Below are 19,019 nucleotides of genomic sequence, written 5' to 3'. Positions count from 1 at the left end.
AACCAGAGCTAAGAGATGGTGATAGAGTGAAGTTCAGGATGAAGACATCATTGACTACCTGGATTCAGCGGTACCTGATCCCTTGAATTTCCAAATTTATGGACTGATAGAGTCCCTTTTTGGTTGCAGCTAGTTTGAATTGCGTTTTGGTCAGTCACCAATGATGGATCGAGTTTTGCTTAATTCGGTGGAAAACAAAATGCCATGTTATTTTTATTACTGGCATTAGTGCTTTTTGTTCCTTTATAGCTTTGCCTTATGCTTTCACTTCTTCATATGTGTTTTGCATTCATGTAATTTGTCCTAATGGTTAATCAGGAACCAAGTAGCAAGCATGTTTTAGACTTATTTTCCCCAGGTCCCATGTCATGCAATAGGCTCACTGAATATGCTCTAGTTCATATCTGAATTGAGCACATGCCTGAAATTCATCCAGGAATGGTGCTGATTTTACACAGATTTGTCCACACGCCCACACCCTACCTGTTGGTCTCCTGGGCTAAATTGTGGGAAGATAAATGAACTGGGTTCTGGGAGGGTGCTCTGTGATGTCAAAGTAATGCAAAGCTCCTCAACCTGTAGAATCCAGGCCTTAGAACTGAATATGAATGAATGAGCTTCATGCCCGGATCCAGGCAGACAAGGCCAAATATTCTCTTTGGAGACCACTTTCTGCCCTCCTAGTGGGCTGGAGAATCAAAAGGAGTTGCAGGCTATTTGGATTTCATGGTTGGTGGGCAGTGGTCTCTAATTGCTGGGGGGACTCCACCCATGGGCCTTTTTGTCCTGTGGATGAGAAGGTAGAAACATCTCTTTTTCCTTGAAGCCCTTGATAAAGTACCAGTGAAGAACCCTATGGTGATTGTTTACCATAATTAGTAAACTCATCAATTACTCTCTCTTCTGGATTCTTGGATGGCACACATTAGTAACTAAAGCAGGAAGGCAGAGATTCAGTCCTAGCTTTTTGCCAAAATGTATTCCTGGAAACTGGATCATTCAGTGCATCGCTGTATATGGACAGTGCTTTCTGTTCAGTGTTATATTATGTAGGCCACAGCTTCAGTTATATCAGAGATGACCTCATATTGTCACCAAATCCAAGATACAAACTGCAAAATCTTAAGATCATGAGATTAAGATTTAATTCCTATTGAATTGAAAAAATGTAAACCCACAAGTTTTAAGTGACACATGTTTCTTACCCACTATTTATACAAGTGTCTCAATTATAGTGAAGTATTCATACATCACATAAAAATCTATTTGACTATTATTATACAATATAAACAAAAGGGCAATGTGCTAATCATAAAAACTGTATTCTTTCTTTAGAATTAAATTAATGGTGCTTGTCTTCTTAGAATCTTGAAGAGGTTTTAGCAAGATGTTTTGGATGATTTAAATCTCTAGGCCACTGCCAGTCACCTTTGAATTGGCTTTTTCTTTTACATTTCCCCATGGTAAGCATGGATCTGCTAGTGTCTTGTGAAACCAACTATATTAAAAAGTTCTTGTTTGTGATGATGGTGATCATAACGATGGCGCTGATGTCACACTCCCTGAAGACATGGTCACTTTGTATACCGCAAAATTGTCACTTGCATACAGCAAAATTTCGATGAACAAAACATATAAAACTATTCATTAAGTGAAATCCATTTTTTGCTGCAAACCACATTTGTAATTAAGAGGCAAAAATCTCCTTCTTTCATAAGACTTAAGTAGGCGCAGTATAGGGCTTCCTTCCAGAACTAGGTCTTTTTGCCCTCTTTTCTCATCATGCATATGTTTCCTCTTTTGTCCTGTGAGGTCCTAGTGATAAGATGGGCTGATGGGCAGGGAGAAGACCTTGAAGTTCTGAGCCAGGCCATGCACGCCAGCTGACTGTCAGAAAGCTTTAAGAGCCTAGGACACAAGCACTACTGATAAGGAGGTATTATTATTCTTTCATTTATTGTCAGAGTTTCTTATGCATATGACTTCCCAAGAAATTGTCTATGGATCTAGGTTTCTGGATCTCTAGGACAAAATCATCTTCATTCCATCAATATCTTCTATTGATTCCTAAAAAAAAACAAAAAAGAAAAAAAAGTTTTCTGCCTACTTCCCAGTTAACCTTTAACCTGAAAATTCAATTAAATGGCCTCCTCCAACCACTACAGTTCATTGAAGTTTAACTATGCACATTCCTGGAAAGGCCAAACTAAATGAAACTGACATTTTGAGAGCTGTATTTTGCATTGGAGTAGAAATTGAAACAGGAATGTATTTGTATTTGCTTGTTTTGATAGCATTTTACTGCTAGGAAGTTTGGGGAGAAAGGTTTGAGGGGTCAAATACGCATATCTAGCTAGCACTAGGTTTATTGTCAGTGAACATTTTCCCCAATCTATACCCTGTTGCTTTGTTTACAAATGGTGGTTAACAAAATTATTTTGCTGTGGAATTTCAGTGTCACTTTCTCTTTCACTTACCTAGAAGATCTTTGGATATACAAGGGTTGCAGCCACAGAGATTAGTGTTGACTCCTATATTGGAAGGTTTTTCTTTAATTTTATCCTAGAATGAGTAAGTACAACAAACAGCTGTGCCCATACACCCATTCTGCTTGGTGATATACTCTTGCCAGAACAATCGGCAGATGGTCCGTCTTGTAGAGGATTGCAGCGGAATGGGAAAAATACTGATAGGAGAGTGGGTCCTACTTACTTGAAGCCAGGCTCCTCCATTTTTCTCCCAGTATTTAAGCACCTTGCTTTGTAATTTCTCTCCCACTCTAATTAGGTGGGCCATTTATATATGTCCACTTAGTTCTACTTTTTAAATTCTAACATTCTTATCCCTGGCCCTGAAAACTTTGCCCAACCTGCTCTTGGGTGAGTGTCTGGAGGTGTTATTCTACAAGAAGTCTACAGCTTGATTCAATCTCTTGATGAAATTACAACTGGAAAACAGCAAAGTGAATAAAAGTAGACAAGAGAAGCTAACTGTGTGACAAAAGCAATCTCGTTACAGCAGTGTTATCCAAACTGATGCTAGCCTGGATGTAAGCCTTGGCGTGTAAGAATCCTATTTGTGAGTGTCTAGAAACCCAGGTATTTTGTGTGTTGTTTGTTTGTTTTTAAAATGTCCTTTAAGGAAAGAGAATGAAACCTCCATTTGCTTCTAAGAAAGAAAAAATAGTCCCTTTCCCAAAATTCCTATTAGAGCACTAACAGCCCTAAAGACATGTGCAGGCACGTCTGCGTCTATTCACTTAGCACAAAATTTTGTCCTTGAGTTGTTTTGTGTCCTCTATTTCAAGTTCTTTTATGAACAGTAATCATCAGCCATTCTTTTTAAAACTGTGGATTTTTACCCACTCCTGAGAGAGACTTTCTTTCATTTTTTCCCCCAGCTTTATTGAGGTTCAGGTTCAACTGACAAAATTGTATATACAGAGAGTGCCAAAAAAATGTATACACATTTTAAAAAAGGAAAAAGAAAACTATTAAAATTGTAATACTCAATATATACCAATAACAAAAGATGAATACAAGTCATGTGTATACATTTTTTTGACACCCCGGTATTTAAAGTGTACAATGGGATGGTTTGATATGTGTACACATAGTGAAATGATTGCCACAATCAAGTTAATTAACACATCCATCACCTCACATAGTTACCCTTGTGTGTGTGTGTGTGTGTGTGTGTGTGTGTGTGTGTCTGTGTGTGTGGTGAGAACACTTAAGATTTATCTCTTAGCAAATTTCAAGTATCCAATGTAGCATCGCTAACTATAGTCATGGTGCTGTACATTATTAGAGCCCCAGAACTTACTCATAACTGCAAGTTTGTAAACTTTGACCAACATTCCCCTACTCCACATTCCCCACCCCCTCAGCCCCTTACAGCCATCATTCTACCCTCTGGTTCTATGAGTTCCACTTTTTTAGAGTCCACATATAAGTGAGGTCATATTTGTCTTTCTGTATCTTGCTTATTTCAATTAGCATAATGCTCTCTAGGTTTATCCATGTTGTCACAAACGACAGGATTCCCTTCCTTTTTAATGGTTGAATAATAGTCCATTGTCTATCTATTATCTATCTGTCTCACATTTTCTTTATTCATTCATCTGACGATGGATACTTAGTTTGTTTACATGTCTTTGCTATTGTGAATAAGGCTGCAATGAACATGGGAGTGCAGATATCTCCTTGAGATACTGATTTTATTTCCTTTGGATATATACCAAGATTGGGACTTGGTATGGATTAAGAAAGACCTTCTGTGGGAATTGCTTCTGATGATCTCAAGATGGAAAATGACTCAAATGGCTCTGAGGTACTGAGGCCCCTTTTATAACTGGCTTCCCATGAATGTTTTTGAAATCCTGACATCATAAGGAAAACGTGTACTTGCTGGTAGGGCAGTGAGCCCTAAGGTGGCTGTCAGGGTTTCCTGTCCATGGAAAGTTGGACTCATGCTAGTGAGGGTCCCTTCCAGTTAGGATATTATTCTCCTCCCTCCCAGGTGGAAGCCATCCTGCTATTGCTGAAGTGTCATCCATGACAGAGAACTCACTTTAGCAAGGCATTATTGGGGCTTTCTATAAATGTGACTATTACCTCCCCACTCCCGGTAATTCCCACAGGTCCTCTCTTCTGGAGCAAAAAGGGCCCATCAAATTCCTCTTCACACGACAGATCTTCATATCTTCTCTAAGTCATCCTTTCTTGGGCTAAACATCTGTAGGGTGTTAACTGCTGTCCAGACATTTGATCATCTGACCATTCCTGTCTGTGGGACAGGACCCCAACTAGTCAGGGTCTATATGAGAAAACAGCATGAAGAACTGACAGTGCTCAGGTGAATAGAAGTATAGTGGCCATATTGAAGGTGTCATGGTCTCCTAGATGTGGTTTAACTAGTGCAGAGCACACCAGGGCTAAGGTACCCCTTTCTGGAACATTCTCATGGGCTTGTTTATAGGAGAAACATCTGCCACTAAATACCAAAGTAATCCAGGTTCTTAGGCCATGTCTAAGAGTTGGTATTTCTGCTTGGAGAGCCAAAGAACCATGCAAAATCAAATGAATTCAACATCGAAACCATGCTCTCTAAACCGACACCACATTTAGTTCTTCCTCTTGCCTGCTATCTCTGAGAGTGGGACCCAAATTCTTCTGTGCGTCTCTGATTCCTCCTTGTTCTTCATCACCTTCTTCCGAATGGTTATCATTCCTTTTATCCTGACTCCACTTTTTCTCCCAATTGGAATCCACCTTTTAGCTGATCCTGGGAGTGTGCAAAATGCAGGCATTCCTGCAATACTTTATACAATCAGACCTTCTTAGGAAGTCACACTGAGGGGAGGGCTGCTACAAAATAATGGCTTTTGACAGTGCTAATCTGCATTTTCCTAAAATACATATGCCAGAGGGAAAAAGTGCATGTGACAAGAAGAAGGTGGAGAATGAAGTTATCCATCTTTTTAAAGAATCTAATCTTGAAAAGGCCACGAGGAAGACACAGTCTCAAGCTGAGTAACCATCTCGAAATAGTTAAAACCAAAGTTCCTCCTCCAGCCAGGCTGCACCCAGAGAAGTGGCGCAGAGGTTCTGATTGAGAACTTTGATTTCCCACAGATTGTTTGTGTCTTAAATGATATTTGGAAAGGTTCCCTGACATCAAAGGGCTGTTCCTTTGGCTAATCAATTGAGTATGTTGTGCCTGTCCTCCTCCGAGCCCCCCACGACTGGGAACATATGTCAGATTCTCCCTCTGCCAGTAATTTAGTGATTCATGATAATAAAACATCCTTTTTCTAAGTAAAAGAAAGGGTGGTCCTGGGGAATGTTAAGGCAGCTCAGAATAGCAATGATTTACTCCTCCCTGAAAAAACATACAAAGCCTGATCAATCCATATCTGAATATCATCTGCATAATTTGAAAATAACACATTGAAGTGAATAGACCCAACCTCACTATCCTGTTCACATTTACATCTGGAACAGCTGCCAGGGCCTCTTGCAGTTGATTTTGTTCCGTTCTGCAGGGCTGACTTGAAACCCAGGCAGAAAATGAAAGTGAGCAAATTTACCTCTGGCATTCAAAGAAATGCTTTTGGTCAAAGTGAGTATTTCTGACCATGACTCATTTTCAAAAGAAGCATTGAATTCGCTTTGTCATATTTGCCTGGATGGGGCTCAATCGGCCCTTTTATGATTTTTAAAATATCTTATATAGCTGGGATGGCATTTATTAGGCTTCAGCTATTCAATATTGCATTTCAATATATAAAAGTCACTGTTCAATTGAATATTGAGTTTCCTAAGGAAGTAAACCTACAGAAAAGAAATTTGCAAGAATCTAAAATAAATGAGTTTGAGGAAGATCAAACTGCCCTTTTGGCTGTTTCACAGATCAAAAGATCTCTCTTTTATAGAAATCAGGAGCAGTTTGAATAGCCTCTTTCCTCTACCACAGAGCCCCATTTTTTTCACTATCATTGATAGCTTGGGACTGCACCATAATGGTATAAAAGGCCCTGGGGAGGAGGGAAGAAGGTTTCATTCCCGAAAAGCACCCAGGACTTTTGCATCAGAAATAGCAGATTTTTCTTTTCATTTAGTCTCGAACTCAACGGAGTGAGAAAGTGAAAATCTGTTCCCAGTTCCTTCAGGTGGAGGGGTGGCCTTGAAGGCCATGAGAGGATCTCCTGATAATTGTTTTTAAAACCTGCCGCGTACCTTTGTCTCTACCTCTCAGGGAGAATGGATTCCATGTAAGGATGCTATCATTGGGTGCGCAATACCTTACAACCTGCATAACCTCAGTAAATTACCTAATCTCTCTAGGTCTCTATTGCTTCACCTGTAAAGTGGGGATAATACCTCATTGGCTGAAGCTCCTTCCAACCTCAGGGCCTTTGCTGATGCTGTTCCTTCAACCTGACTAACTTGTGCTCAGCCCCCAGGATTCAGTTGGAATGGCTTTTCTCCTGGGAAGTGCTCCATGAATCCCCAGACCAAGTTATGCCAACTCCTCTTCCCCCATCAGACAGGGTGCTATGGTTTTCCTTTGAAACACTTGCCTCAATTATGAGAACATTCTGTGTGAGTACTAGTGACACACCTGGCCTCCTCTATAAGGGATTAAGAAACCTAGCATGTACATCTGTGTGTATAACTAAAATACAACCACGTGCTGTTTGTTGAGTGAATGAAATTAGTGGGGATAAAGTCTGTCACACAGAAGTGATCAAGAAATAATGATTTCTATTATTTCTTTGTACTGTGACCTCCTGGAGGCCAGACTGAGCCTCACCTCTCCCCACGTGTCAGGGTGGAGCTGTTCCAGGAACGTCTGTGGATGTGCAAATGGATGTCATCCATCACCTCTCCATCCAGTTGCCTTCTACCCCAGCCTGCTGCTTTGTCTTCTCTCTGAGAGGATGTTATTGACTTCCAGGGAGATTCTGGAACCCTCATGCATCTCCTTATGATGCAGGTTTTCTCTTCTCTGGAATGTCCTTCTGATTTCACCGAGAGCTCCATAGGCGAGGTCTGCAGTGAGAGATGAGAAATTGGGTGATGGCCGTGTTGTTTTTAGCCCTGGTTAGAGGGTGAAGTGGGGCAGTGAACTTTCCAAGTTGGATCAGCTCTCTCATGCTTTTAAACATTAGCACCATCACTATCATCTCCATCATCATTAACAACTAAAAACAACTTCTTTACAGTTTAAACAATCTTTGCCTCCCCCAACTAAGAAAAAAAAATCCCATCGACATTATAAGCCATTCATGGTTAGAAATTCACCATTAGAATCTTTTTGCTTGAGTTGAGGCAAGTACCCATAAAAAGTTACCTTATTAGTTATTAACTATGTACTTATTGTGAGTTAGTTTATCAACTCATTTCATCTGAGAAGATGGGGGAGAAGCATTAAGGAACTTGTTTGCTTATGTAGGAAGGAAGTGTGCCTGTCGTAGTTTAGTTGTAGATAACAGAATTAAGTCTAGCTATTTTCAGCAGACATAGATTTCATACAAGAAATAAGGAGCTTACAAAAATCCCTAGAAAGCATGGAGGAGAAGGCTTTCCGCAGAAGTTCCATGTATCACACCCCAGAACAACACCTCAGAACTGGCCCACTGAGATAGTTGCTGCCTTAGTCATGATCAAGCTGGCAAAGGAGGAGGTTACCTCTACAACTGCTGGCTCGTGCAGCTCGTCACATCTATCCCAACCTGCACCAACAAGACAGATCCCCTTGACTTGCCTCTCAGTAGCTACAATGCAGGTGTCTGGACCTTGGGGCTTCTGTTAAGAGTCCCAACATGTCTCCGCACTGCTGGTCAGCAGAAGTAGTGAGTGCAGACTCCACCTCAGTGTTTACCTCCACCATCTGAATCCCCTGGGGAGTGTCTGCTTGGCTGACACCAGGTCTCATGTGGAACCTAAGCTGTAGAGCACGCTGGGGAAAGAGACCATTTACTGTGTCAGCTTCTGCAGGGCCATGGAAACTGAACTGGCCTGCAGATTGTACCACAGCGGTAATGGTGGAGGAACAGGGAAGCACTCCTGAGAGAGAAATGGAGAAGGGGCTGCAAACAACCTTGACTGACCTCACAACATTGCCTGGTCCTGGTTATTAAGATGAGGCATTTTAGGAATGCTACATCAGGGAGACATTACGTTTTTGGGGCGGTGGTGATTTTGAGGTCTGCATGTGAAATTTCTTGAGTTAATAGACTCCTTCTATTTTCCTGACATTTATGGTGGGGTTGTTTCTTTGCTTTGCAAACTGACCCCTGCACATGAAGGGCAAGGAGAGACCGGAGAAAGAGGCAGAACACTCTAAATTGGTAGGTGGCAGTTTTAAAAAGCGAAAGGAAATTACTGAGGAGGCTTGTGTTGGGGATCTACAAGATGAGTAGATCTCTGCACCCATATGCCAGAATCTTAAAAGTTTATAGAGAGGCCTTAACAGGGTGCAGCTGCATACACTCTCCAGCTGGTCTCAATAACACATTGCTCTCTCAAGGCTACGTTCTTGAAAATGGCTCGCACTATAGGAACAATGAGTGGAACGTATATTCCAAGGTCAGGGAAGGGGATAAGGAGCCTCCAATTGCCCAGGTCCAGTTCAAGGATCAACTGGCAGTCATTTCCTCTTGATGACCTCCTCCAACATGACTTAGGTCCCTCCTTACTAGAGGAGAAAAGGTGTTCAGACTCACCTGCAACTGAGTGACCTTTCTTCAGGCCAGGAATGGGGGCACTTTTACCTATCACATAAATTGCTATTTCCTTGATGAGGGGACCCCAAGTGAGGGTTCTGAGTTGCTCATTTGGGATGGAGCGTGAAAGACCCTCTGGGTTTTGGAAGCAAGCAGTCAGCAGCACTACCCTGCCTTCTTTTTAACATTCAATCCAGCAAACACCTTAAGCTTTAATAAACATCTTCTCCTTTAATAGTGTTGACTTCAAGCTAATAAGGCAACTAGCGAATCAAGCGAAGGTAAATTTCTCATTAACAATTTATTTAACTTTGTGGAAGAGAGCAATTCCAACTTCTGCTAATTGAGTTTGTAACAAAAAGATGGATCCATTTTACTACCACCCTGAGGACCTTAATCAAACTCCGGGAAAGGTAAAGTAATGCTCATTAGCAGACTAAAAGGTAAAATCCAGGATGGCACGGAAGGTACCAGAACACGGTTAAATTCCAAAAACTTCAACAGGATTATAAAGCAGAGGTACAGAGTGGCATTTCACAGTGTTTTGAATTTTATTTGCTAGAGGAAGCGCCCTTGTGACTTGAAGCTAAATCCCTGTGTAAGACTTTGAAGATGCTGGCTTTAGCATGCGGGGGGTGGGTTCAATTTCTCCCCCTTTATTTCAGGTGCCTCTGTGGAATGTGGAAAAGCATGCTGGGTAGACATGTAAGAGGACCTACCCTTTTCAGTTGATCCAAAGCCTTTCCCTCTGGCTCCAGGAGGTGGCTGTAATTTAGGAGTTTCACAACGAAGGGCTGAGCGAGACTGCCTAAAGTGACAGCCCTGTGGTCAGAGGGACATGTGGCGTGTCTGTGATCGGCCAGCAATTGAATTTGAAGGGATTTAATAATTCTCTTGAAATTCTCAGCTTTTTCCTCAGACTTTCCTCCGGAAGCCTGATTAAATGCATATTATTTCTTCTTAAGTGATTTTACAGGTCGTTTATTTTGGATTTATGAGCATCAACACATTTTAAAAGGTATTAGTGAGCTGTACTGCTAGATACTTGTTCTCTAAATCATTAACTTGACTCTCTATCAGCATCAGATAATAAGAAATCTTTCAAATATTACTTTGTTTTTTCTTCTTATGTTTTTATGCAGGCAACAAATCTTTTTTAAATGCCTCCTGTGTGCTGGGTTCTAGAAATACTCCAATGAAGAAGGCAGGCATGGTCTTGCTCTCACTACATTGTAAGAATTTAAAATAAAAGTTTAATAAAGTCTATATTATTGTGATATCATGGGGAATGGATTTGACTTTGATTTAGTCTTCATTCCCCATTCAATACATCCACGAATCAAGGTCTATATGGGAACGCACAAACAGAATGTGGTCCCTCTGTGTTTTGGCACATGTTGGTATGTGCTTACATTTAAAGTAGGAAGGTGAGGTGAGGGGGGAGGGGCAACTACCCCTTCCCCTTGTCACCTTCACCCAAGGTACCTATTCCATAGAATTTGAAATTGTCCAATTGGTTTAAGTCTATAGCTCCAAAAGAGAAAATATCCTCAGTGCTGACATAAATTCTTATGCTGCCGTTTTGGGGAGGCACATCTCAGCTCTTACATCTGCATATAAAGCCTTCTCTTTGTCTGTGTCCCATTCATAGGGCTGGGGTGAAAGGTCCTGAGACCTAGGTGGAGTGGGTCATGGGAGTGTGGTTAAGTGACTCATTTGAATCATGATGAAGCAGAGAATCAAAAAGCCCAAACCAGGGAAATGGAAGTATCTACGAAGTGGGAGAGGCGAGACAAACAACAGCTAAAGGGTTCGTCACAAGGTCAGAAACAAGGTAAGTCAAGTGAGAGTTCAGCATGGAGGCCATGAGAAATGTTGGGCTGGGGGTGTTGTTTCTCCATATTTGTCTGAAGCCATGGTTTTCAATGTCACAGGGAGGGCTGTGTCAGCTTCAAATCTCATTGGGGCAGTGTACGTGGAGCCCACCGGAAGTGATCAGAGCTGCAGCAGCTGGAGGTCTCCCTTTAGAACAGCTTGTTCCCCTCACCCATAGTTTTGGGGCAACCTGGATGAAGAACGATGTGGGAGAAGAGCCAAGGTTGCCACCGTTTTCTCAGGAGAAAGCAGTAGTTTACCCAACATAGAGAATTCATCAGGGTCCACGAAGCTTGATACTTTACAAAGTACTTTCCCACCCATCTCATTTGTTCCCCCAATGGCCCCAGATGCAGATGGGTAACTAGGAGCAGGGTTCTCCTTACTTGGAGATGATGCAACTGAAACCAGTGAGAGCAAGTGAGTTTAAGATTACATAACTATGGAGGGTCAGACTTAAAACTTGAGCCCAAACCTCATTCTAGCTGCAATTCTCTGCCCAATATAATTTACATAGTATTTAAATGACATGTAAAAATAAGCAAATGATGAAACAGAGCATTACAAATGTATTGACCCATTGAAATGTAACTATGAGATTGTAGTCAAGTCTTTTGAGATTCTTCTGGAGTCTTTGACAACTTTCCCTGGCCATCTCCTTTTTCACCTTTCTGTCACCAGTAGGAATGGGTGACCATTTGCCACACCTGTTCCCTCAAACACATAGACTAGTATTCTATCTATGGCCACAGTCTTCAGGGTGATTAAATTGTGGGGTATTAGGAAATATTTTATTCAGTAAAATTCCACTCATGCTTATTTGGTTACTGAATTATCTTCCAGGAGTTTTACCATTTTATTTACTTGCTTTAGTTGTAAAATCTGAGGGAAATGAATCTAATTCACTCTTCACATATTTAATTACAACTTTTAACATTTCAAGCTTTTTGACAGGAAAAAAAAAGACATGAAACATTATGTGGAAGGCAGCTTTGAAAAGGCAGAATCCATGTGTGATTGCTTGAGTAAGAAGGGTTAAAAAAGGCAACAACAAAAATCTCTGCTCATTTTTGCTTGCTTAAAAAAAAAAAAAAAAAAAAAAAAACACAACAAAAAACTCAAACCATCTCCAAATGTAGCTTAATCCATTTTCAGACTCAATACATTATGCATCAAGATTTTTGTAAAAAAGAAATTTGAGAGGAGTGTTTGCATGAAACCACTTCAGTGGATTAAATTTGCAGTTCAGCATATCAGACTCAAAAAGTATACAGCACATTTTGAGACCCCTGCCTCCTTTCCTTATGTGCAAGGTTCTTACTCCAGATAAAAAACTTTTTAAGAATGGGTGGATTCAGGCAGCTGTCTTTTAAAAAATTAAGAAAGGATTTGGTCTTCCTTCCACTAGCTTAGCCATAACTATGAAATCTTGAAGAAAAGAAAACATAGTTGAGAAGGTTGATGTAGGCAGTTCTGCAGATCCTGAGGTTCTTTTGGACAAAGCCACTTTATCTAAGGTGGAAACACTAATGTGAAAATGCATTCCCAATAACAGGAGCTCTCGGGGATAGCTCCGTAATAACTACAAACCCCACCGAACTTCAATTCAAAGTTGAGTTCCCACTATGGTTAAATGTCTGGATGGCAAGCTCAGATCAATCGTACAGTTGTCTTCAGCTAGTAGATGCCAAACACTGTGACCACATTTGGCTGCTTGGAGGGCCAGTGGCATTTTTATTTTCTGTTGTTTAAGTAATGGATTGTTATGGCCTTGGAAAGATAGTACCTATTTCCTTTTACCTCAGAGACCATGTGCCACTGGAGAAACACACTTTATGGTGATCAGGCAAAGGTCTGGAGACCCAAAAAGCAACCCATTTCTGGGCTGATAATGATGAGAAGTCCTAAATTGACAAGGGACATCTGATCCTGGGACATCATTACAATTACAAACCATGGGCTTTCCAAACAACCTAAAGAGCATCTGAAAGTTTCTATGTAACTTTTATGTTTTTAAGTGTTGAAAAGTTCCCAGTGGCATGGCTGGTTGCCTGTGCTACGCTGTTGTGTTGACAGCTCTGGTCCTTTTCCTGGTAACTGAAGATCCTGACAGTGACCAATGAGAGGGCAGCATTCCCCTCTAAACTTTCCATTAGGCTGGTGATTCATTTTCAGACCAACATTTTATGAATGCTGTGAATTCAATGCAATGTAGCTGTTGAGGTGTCTACATTCAAATTGGATTCCATTAACTTTATGGTGTGATTAAATGTCTGGATCATAAGGACTTGAGGTTGAATTTATGTGCCTTCTGAAAGCACTTTTCAAGACCGGCAGCTTTGATGAGTATAATTGCTACACAGGATTGAAAGAACAAATCTAAAGAGATATCAACTCAAATATAATAAGGATCTGAGAAGCCAAATTTGAGAGCTGGGGCGGGTGGTCACTCTCAGATGTACAGAGGGGAGCTGCTCTTCAGCACGTATGTTTTTCCTTCAAAATACTTGTTTTTTGGCATTAGAAGGGACTTGGTGGTGACAGTGGCTTGCAAACTTTAACATACCTGTGCATTAATTGGAGTGCCTGATAAAAACGCCAATTTCCAGGTCCTGCCTGATGAATCTGAAGGGCTAGAGTGGAATGCAGGAATTAGAGGCCTGTCTAAGAGAAACACTGATTTAAATAACTATACATTTGGAGAAGTGATGTGCCTCCTCCAGGGTCTGGCTCTCAGCTCATGGTTAGAGAGCGACTCAGAACTAGATCTTTTTGTTTTCCTCAGGGACCTTTTGTCATCTACTTAGTTCATGCTCATCTTTTTTTGACATGGAAATTGTCAGGTGTGATAGCTACATGTGCCATGTTAGAGAAGAGCATAGGGTGGCAGAGAGGGTGTGAGCAGCCTGCTGCAATTTACCAAATAAGATATTGTTCTAATATCTTATTTAAATATTTAAAGTATTCTTAACACATAGGGATTAAATGAGAGCCGTACAATGCTTCCCATATTTGAGCAGTTCCTGACATAGAGGTGTACAAAATACTTTCATTTCCATAGTTCCCCTTATGGATTTGTTTGGCTTTAAATAGATCAAACACATAGCATTTGGAAAGTCCAGAATGGATTAAATAGTTTCCATTATTGCTGACAATTATTGCTGACAATTTGTACTATTCTTTAATTTGTGAATTATTTGTTTGGATCCGCTGCAATTTTTCTGAGTTATTAACATTTTTTATTGATTTAAAAAAACTATGTAACAGAGTTATCAACTTCGCATCTGTCACTCATCTTGCTAAAAGCATTTTTCTCAGTTTTTGTTTTCTTTTTTTTACTTACAGTGAATTTCCTTTTACATGGAGCAGCTCAAATTTTTTCTGTAGTTAAGATTAATCTTTTTGCCTAGTCTCTGCGGTGTTTTTTCATTACTTTTATTTGTTAAAGCCCTCCCCATCCCAGTAGCAGGACAATAATCAGTCATATGTTCTTCTAGCTATTTTGTAGTTTTAATAGTTACATTTAATGCTTTAATATTTACATCTAATGCTTTTAATATTTACGTTTAATGCTCTGCAAAATGCAATGTCTAAAACATAAATATATACCACAAGCAGTTTTCTTCCAATAATTAATGGTTTCAACATCATTTCTTATAGATTTCTTTACTTCCCTTTGCTTTGATTACTACCATTTATTGTATACGTAGGTACTGTGCTAAATATTTTTAATGAATTTTTAATTTTAATGAATATACATTTCATTTGGTCCTTACAACAACGTCCTAGTATACTTATGTTTATCCTCATTTTACAGATGAGTGAACTGAGGCTTAGGAAGCTTGAATTGCTTATCTGTAACTGGCAGTTCTGAGAGGGGATGTCAGGATTGAGTGACAAAGTTCACAGACTCAGTCACCCGATTAAATTTTACCATAAAACCAGTTCTTAGCATTAAGGCCTTTTTTTGGGTTCTCTATTCTAGTTCACTAATTTGGTTGCTATTTTTTGCACTAATATCTTACTTTTAAGTATGTTAGCTTTGTAAGCTTTTTAAATCAGAAAGCACTTGTCCTTTATTACTTTTTAAGTATTTATGTTGACCTCAGACTAACATTAGCAAATACAATCCTGAGATTGTCAATGCCATTATATATACTTCAATGACAGCTTTACTGTGTTTAAAATTTGTACCTAGCAAAATGCACTTTAGGAAAGTTTTATATATTTTTGCAGACAGATCCTTTACACTTTGTTTGTTACTATTGTAAGAGGCTTTTTCCAGTTATATTTTCTAACCAGTTCATTTATAGAAAATCTATTTTTAATATTTATTTTTCATGTGATTTTCACTGATTTTTAAAAAAAAATAGTTTTTCACATTGGTTTTCAATGTGCATAATCTTATAATCTACAAATATAACTACTTTAGCTTTGTGTTAATGGTACTTTAAATTATACATCTATGTATCGTCCTACTGCTGTGGTAAGAAAAGCTAAACACTAGTGGTGAAAACAGCCAACCAGCCAGTGTGTCATCTTGCCTTCTGCTCTTTTTTCTACAGAATATTTCTGAAGTATGTACTCTGTGCCAGGAACTGTGCTAGACCTTGGAGACAGAACATAAACAAGACAGACACAGTCCCTGCCCTCCTAGAGCTATAGCTTGGGCTGGGAGACAAACATTAAACAGGTATTTATACAATTACTTCCTTAATTGTAATCCTTATTTCATTCTTGACTTTAATGGGAATGCATCTGGTGTTTCAATTTTAAGCCAATCTGAGATATTCTTTTACATGCTGTGTTCCTTTAAGACTAGTTTCTAGTGTTTTTAAAGGTAGGGATGTCCCTTGAGTTTTAGGAAAAGGTGTCTTAATTTTGCTTCCTTTTACCTATTGTCAACCCATCCATTTTATAAACAATAAACCTGAGACTCAGTGGGGCCATGCAACGTGCCCCACATCACATGGTTGGTTGAGACAGATCTGTGTTGAGCTGGATCTGTGAAATCCAGCTCCAGACATTGTCCTGGAACTATAAGGGCAACGTGCCATCTATTTACTCAATGCTATGGGCTTCCCAGTGTGTATCTGATTTACGGTGGAAGCTTCTTCAGAACAGGAGCTCTTTCTGGGAAGCAATTTTTGCTTCCCTGGGTCCAAACAGTATGTGCTGCATTTTAATGGCTGCCTGGTAAAGACTCCCGACCTGTTCCAGAAAGGGTTGGGAAAATGCTCAAGCTTCCAGTGGGTTGGTCCAGAGCTGGGAAAAGGGCAATGACACTGAAGGCTAAGGTGTAGCATAAATCTATCAGAAGCAGTGTTTATTTCTTATTAAAAAGGAAAGTTAATATAGGCTGTATCAAAAATATAGAAAAACATTTAAAATCTTACCATCAAGAGAAAACACCTGTTTTGTTTGAGCTTTTCCTTTCCCTATCGATTTTCCCCCACAAAACACATATATTGAATGATAGATTTTTCATTTAATATTATATCATGAACAGTTTCCCAAGTCTGTAATTGCCTCATCTTTTTGTTTGTTTCCTCAGTTTAGCCCTGACCCGTGAGTTTTGTTTCGTAGCTCTCTGGTGATTCATCTGGCTATTTACTTTGAAATAGTTCTAACAAATAAAAGAGCCTATGAGGACACCTTGAATAAAGACACTTAACTGAATCTGAAATGGTCACACTTGGTTGAATGAATGATGACCATGTCATCAAAATTTCAACAGAAAGGAAATGGTAATAATTCAGTATGAGTCTAGCACCTTAAGAGAAGAATAGGTTTGGTTTCAAAAATTTCTAGCTAGTTTTCAGAGACATGTTGGAATACAGTAGCTTTTTCTATGACAAAAATTTTAAAAACCACACCCACACATAGAGATAATAACCAGTACCAGCAGCATAATCTTTGATAAAGAAGAAAAGATTGATCTATCTAGATTTAGAATTGAAGAATGCTGAGAGGGCTAGGATATTCCAAGGTATAAAATGTATGCAAGCTTAGCATCATAATCTCAAGATCCATCCATGTTGTTGCAAAGGCACTATTTCATCTTTTCTTATGGCAGAATAGTATTCCATTGTGTATATATACCACATCTTCTTTATCCAATCATCTATCAAAGGACCCTTTGGTTGTTTCCATGTCTTGGCACTGTTATTATGTTGAGCGAAATAAGTCAGACAGAAAAAGTCGATAACGGTATGACTTCACTGATATGTAGTATATAAAACTGAAAACAACAAAGGAGCAAGACAAACAAATGAAGAAAGAAGAACTCATAGACACAGACAATAGTTTAGTGGTTACCAGAGGGTAAGGGGGGTGAGGGGTGAGAGATGAGGGTAAACGGGGTCATATATGGTGATGGAAGGAGAACTGACTCTGGGTGGTGAACACACAGTTTGATATATAGGTGATGTATTACAGAATTGTACACCTGAAACCAATGTAACTTTACTAATCATTGCCACCCCAAGAAACTTTAATAATAACAAAAATGTATGTAGGCAAGATCACTTGGTGGACTAGAAATGGCAATTGCCTAATTTTTTTTCTCTCTCTAACAGAATCCCAATTGTGTTCAGTTATTGGCTGACCATATGTTTCAGCGCCACTCCTCAGCTCCACTTGGTGAATCTTGACTCACCTCAGTCGATCCTGATAATTCTACTTCCCTTCCCAGTGTCTGGTTTGGAATTGGCCATCTGATACAATTCTGGCAAAAGAGACACGGGAGGAATTCTCCTGGAAGGCTTTGGGAAAAGTTGTTCTTGTGTTCAAAAAGAAATGTAAGAAAAGAAAAAACTTTTTTTTTTTTTTTTTTTTGAGCTTTTGGTCCTTTTGTGAGAATGTAGCTGCCATCTTGGGGCTATGACGGGAGAATGCTGAGGACAAAAGCCAAGATGCTAACGATGGCACCATAGACAGAAATAATCTGGGTTCGCCATGATGTCACTGAGGAGCCCTACCTTTGAGCTTCCTTTTTTCTTAGATAATGTTGCACATTTTTGTTATTGTTTGAGCTATTTTGAGTTTAGAATTTTACCTCGTTTTAGCCAAAAGCATTTTAACTAATTCAGGTGGTCGCGGATAACAAGTGAACAACTAATGACTGAGCATGTTTGAGGGAGGGAAAAACTACGGACATTCTGTTTCTATTTCCAACTCTATCTATGATCTGACTGCGCTTTTTCTTTTAACCTATGGAAATGTCTACTACTCAACTAGAATAATATTTCAGAAAGACATATTAGTCTTCAGAACTGGATATAGTCAGTATCAATAGTAGCCAACATATCAATATTTGTTCTAGTAAGGGCCTCAGCCAGGTTCCTGGATTGGTATTTAATAAATAATTTTTAGTGAATTCAAGAGTTTTTCAGCTGAGGAAATAACCTTGGCCTAAGGGAAAAACTATTAGCAAATTCATAATTTAGAATCTTGTTTATACTTTTCTTATTATATTAGAGAATTCCCAAGCCAACCATAGACATTTAAAAAATTACTAGCTTCACTTAAAGTAGAAAGTATTTAAGGTGTGCCCTCTCGTGGGAAATTCCTGAGTGTACAATTCATCATACTTGTGAGGCTCAGTCAATTATTTCACAGAATGTCAGTTTAGGAGAGACTGTAGGCTTATATAAACTAAGAAGTAATTACCTTATGCAATAAAACTATAAGTAGGTCCCTTGTTAATGAATTTGCTAGTTGTTTTCCAAGTTTATAGACATTGACCCATATGAGACATATTACTTATGCATAAACACAGACAGACATATTCATTGCATTAATTAGGGCAGGCTAAATTGCTGTAACAGATAGACCCAAGAATGAAGTCACGCTAAGAAATGGACGCTTATTTCTCCCTCATAAGACAATCTGGAAGTTATCCAAGTTGGTA

At 39.4% G+C, this 19,019-nt stretch overlaps 1 protein-coding gene across 1 annotated transcript in view; it reads right to left on the bottom strand.

The window, feature by feature from the left end:
• Positions 1-1,125: 1,125 nt before the first annotated feature.
• CABCOCO1 (ciliary associated calcium binding coiled-coil 1) overlaps positions 1,126-19,019 on the bottom strand; it is a 133,474-nt gene continuing 115,580 nt past the window's right edge. The window contains exons 6-7 of the mRNA XM_081075306.1: positions 7,318-7,556; positions 1,126-2,067 (exon numbers count right to left, since the gene is read on the bottom strand). Of these exons, the coding sequence (XP_080931432.1) occupies positions 2,058-2,067; positions 7,318-7,556 (249 nt within the window). The 3' untranslated portion in view covers positions 1,126-2,057. The remainder of the gene's footprint in view (positions 2,068-7,317; positions 7,557-19,019) is intronic.

Source organism: Rhinolophus hipposideros, assembly GCF_964194185.1.
Source record: "Rhinolophus hipposideros genome assembly, chromosome: 15".
In the NCBI taxonomy this organism is placed as follows: domain Eukaryota; kingdom Metazoa; phylum Chordata; class Mammalia; order Chiroptera; family Rhinolophidae; genus Rhinolophus; species Rhinolophus hipposideros.
This window is presented reverse-complemented; position numbering and strand designations above follow the sequence as displayed.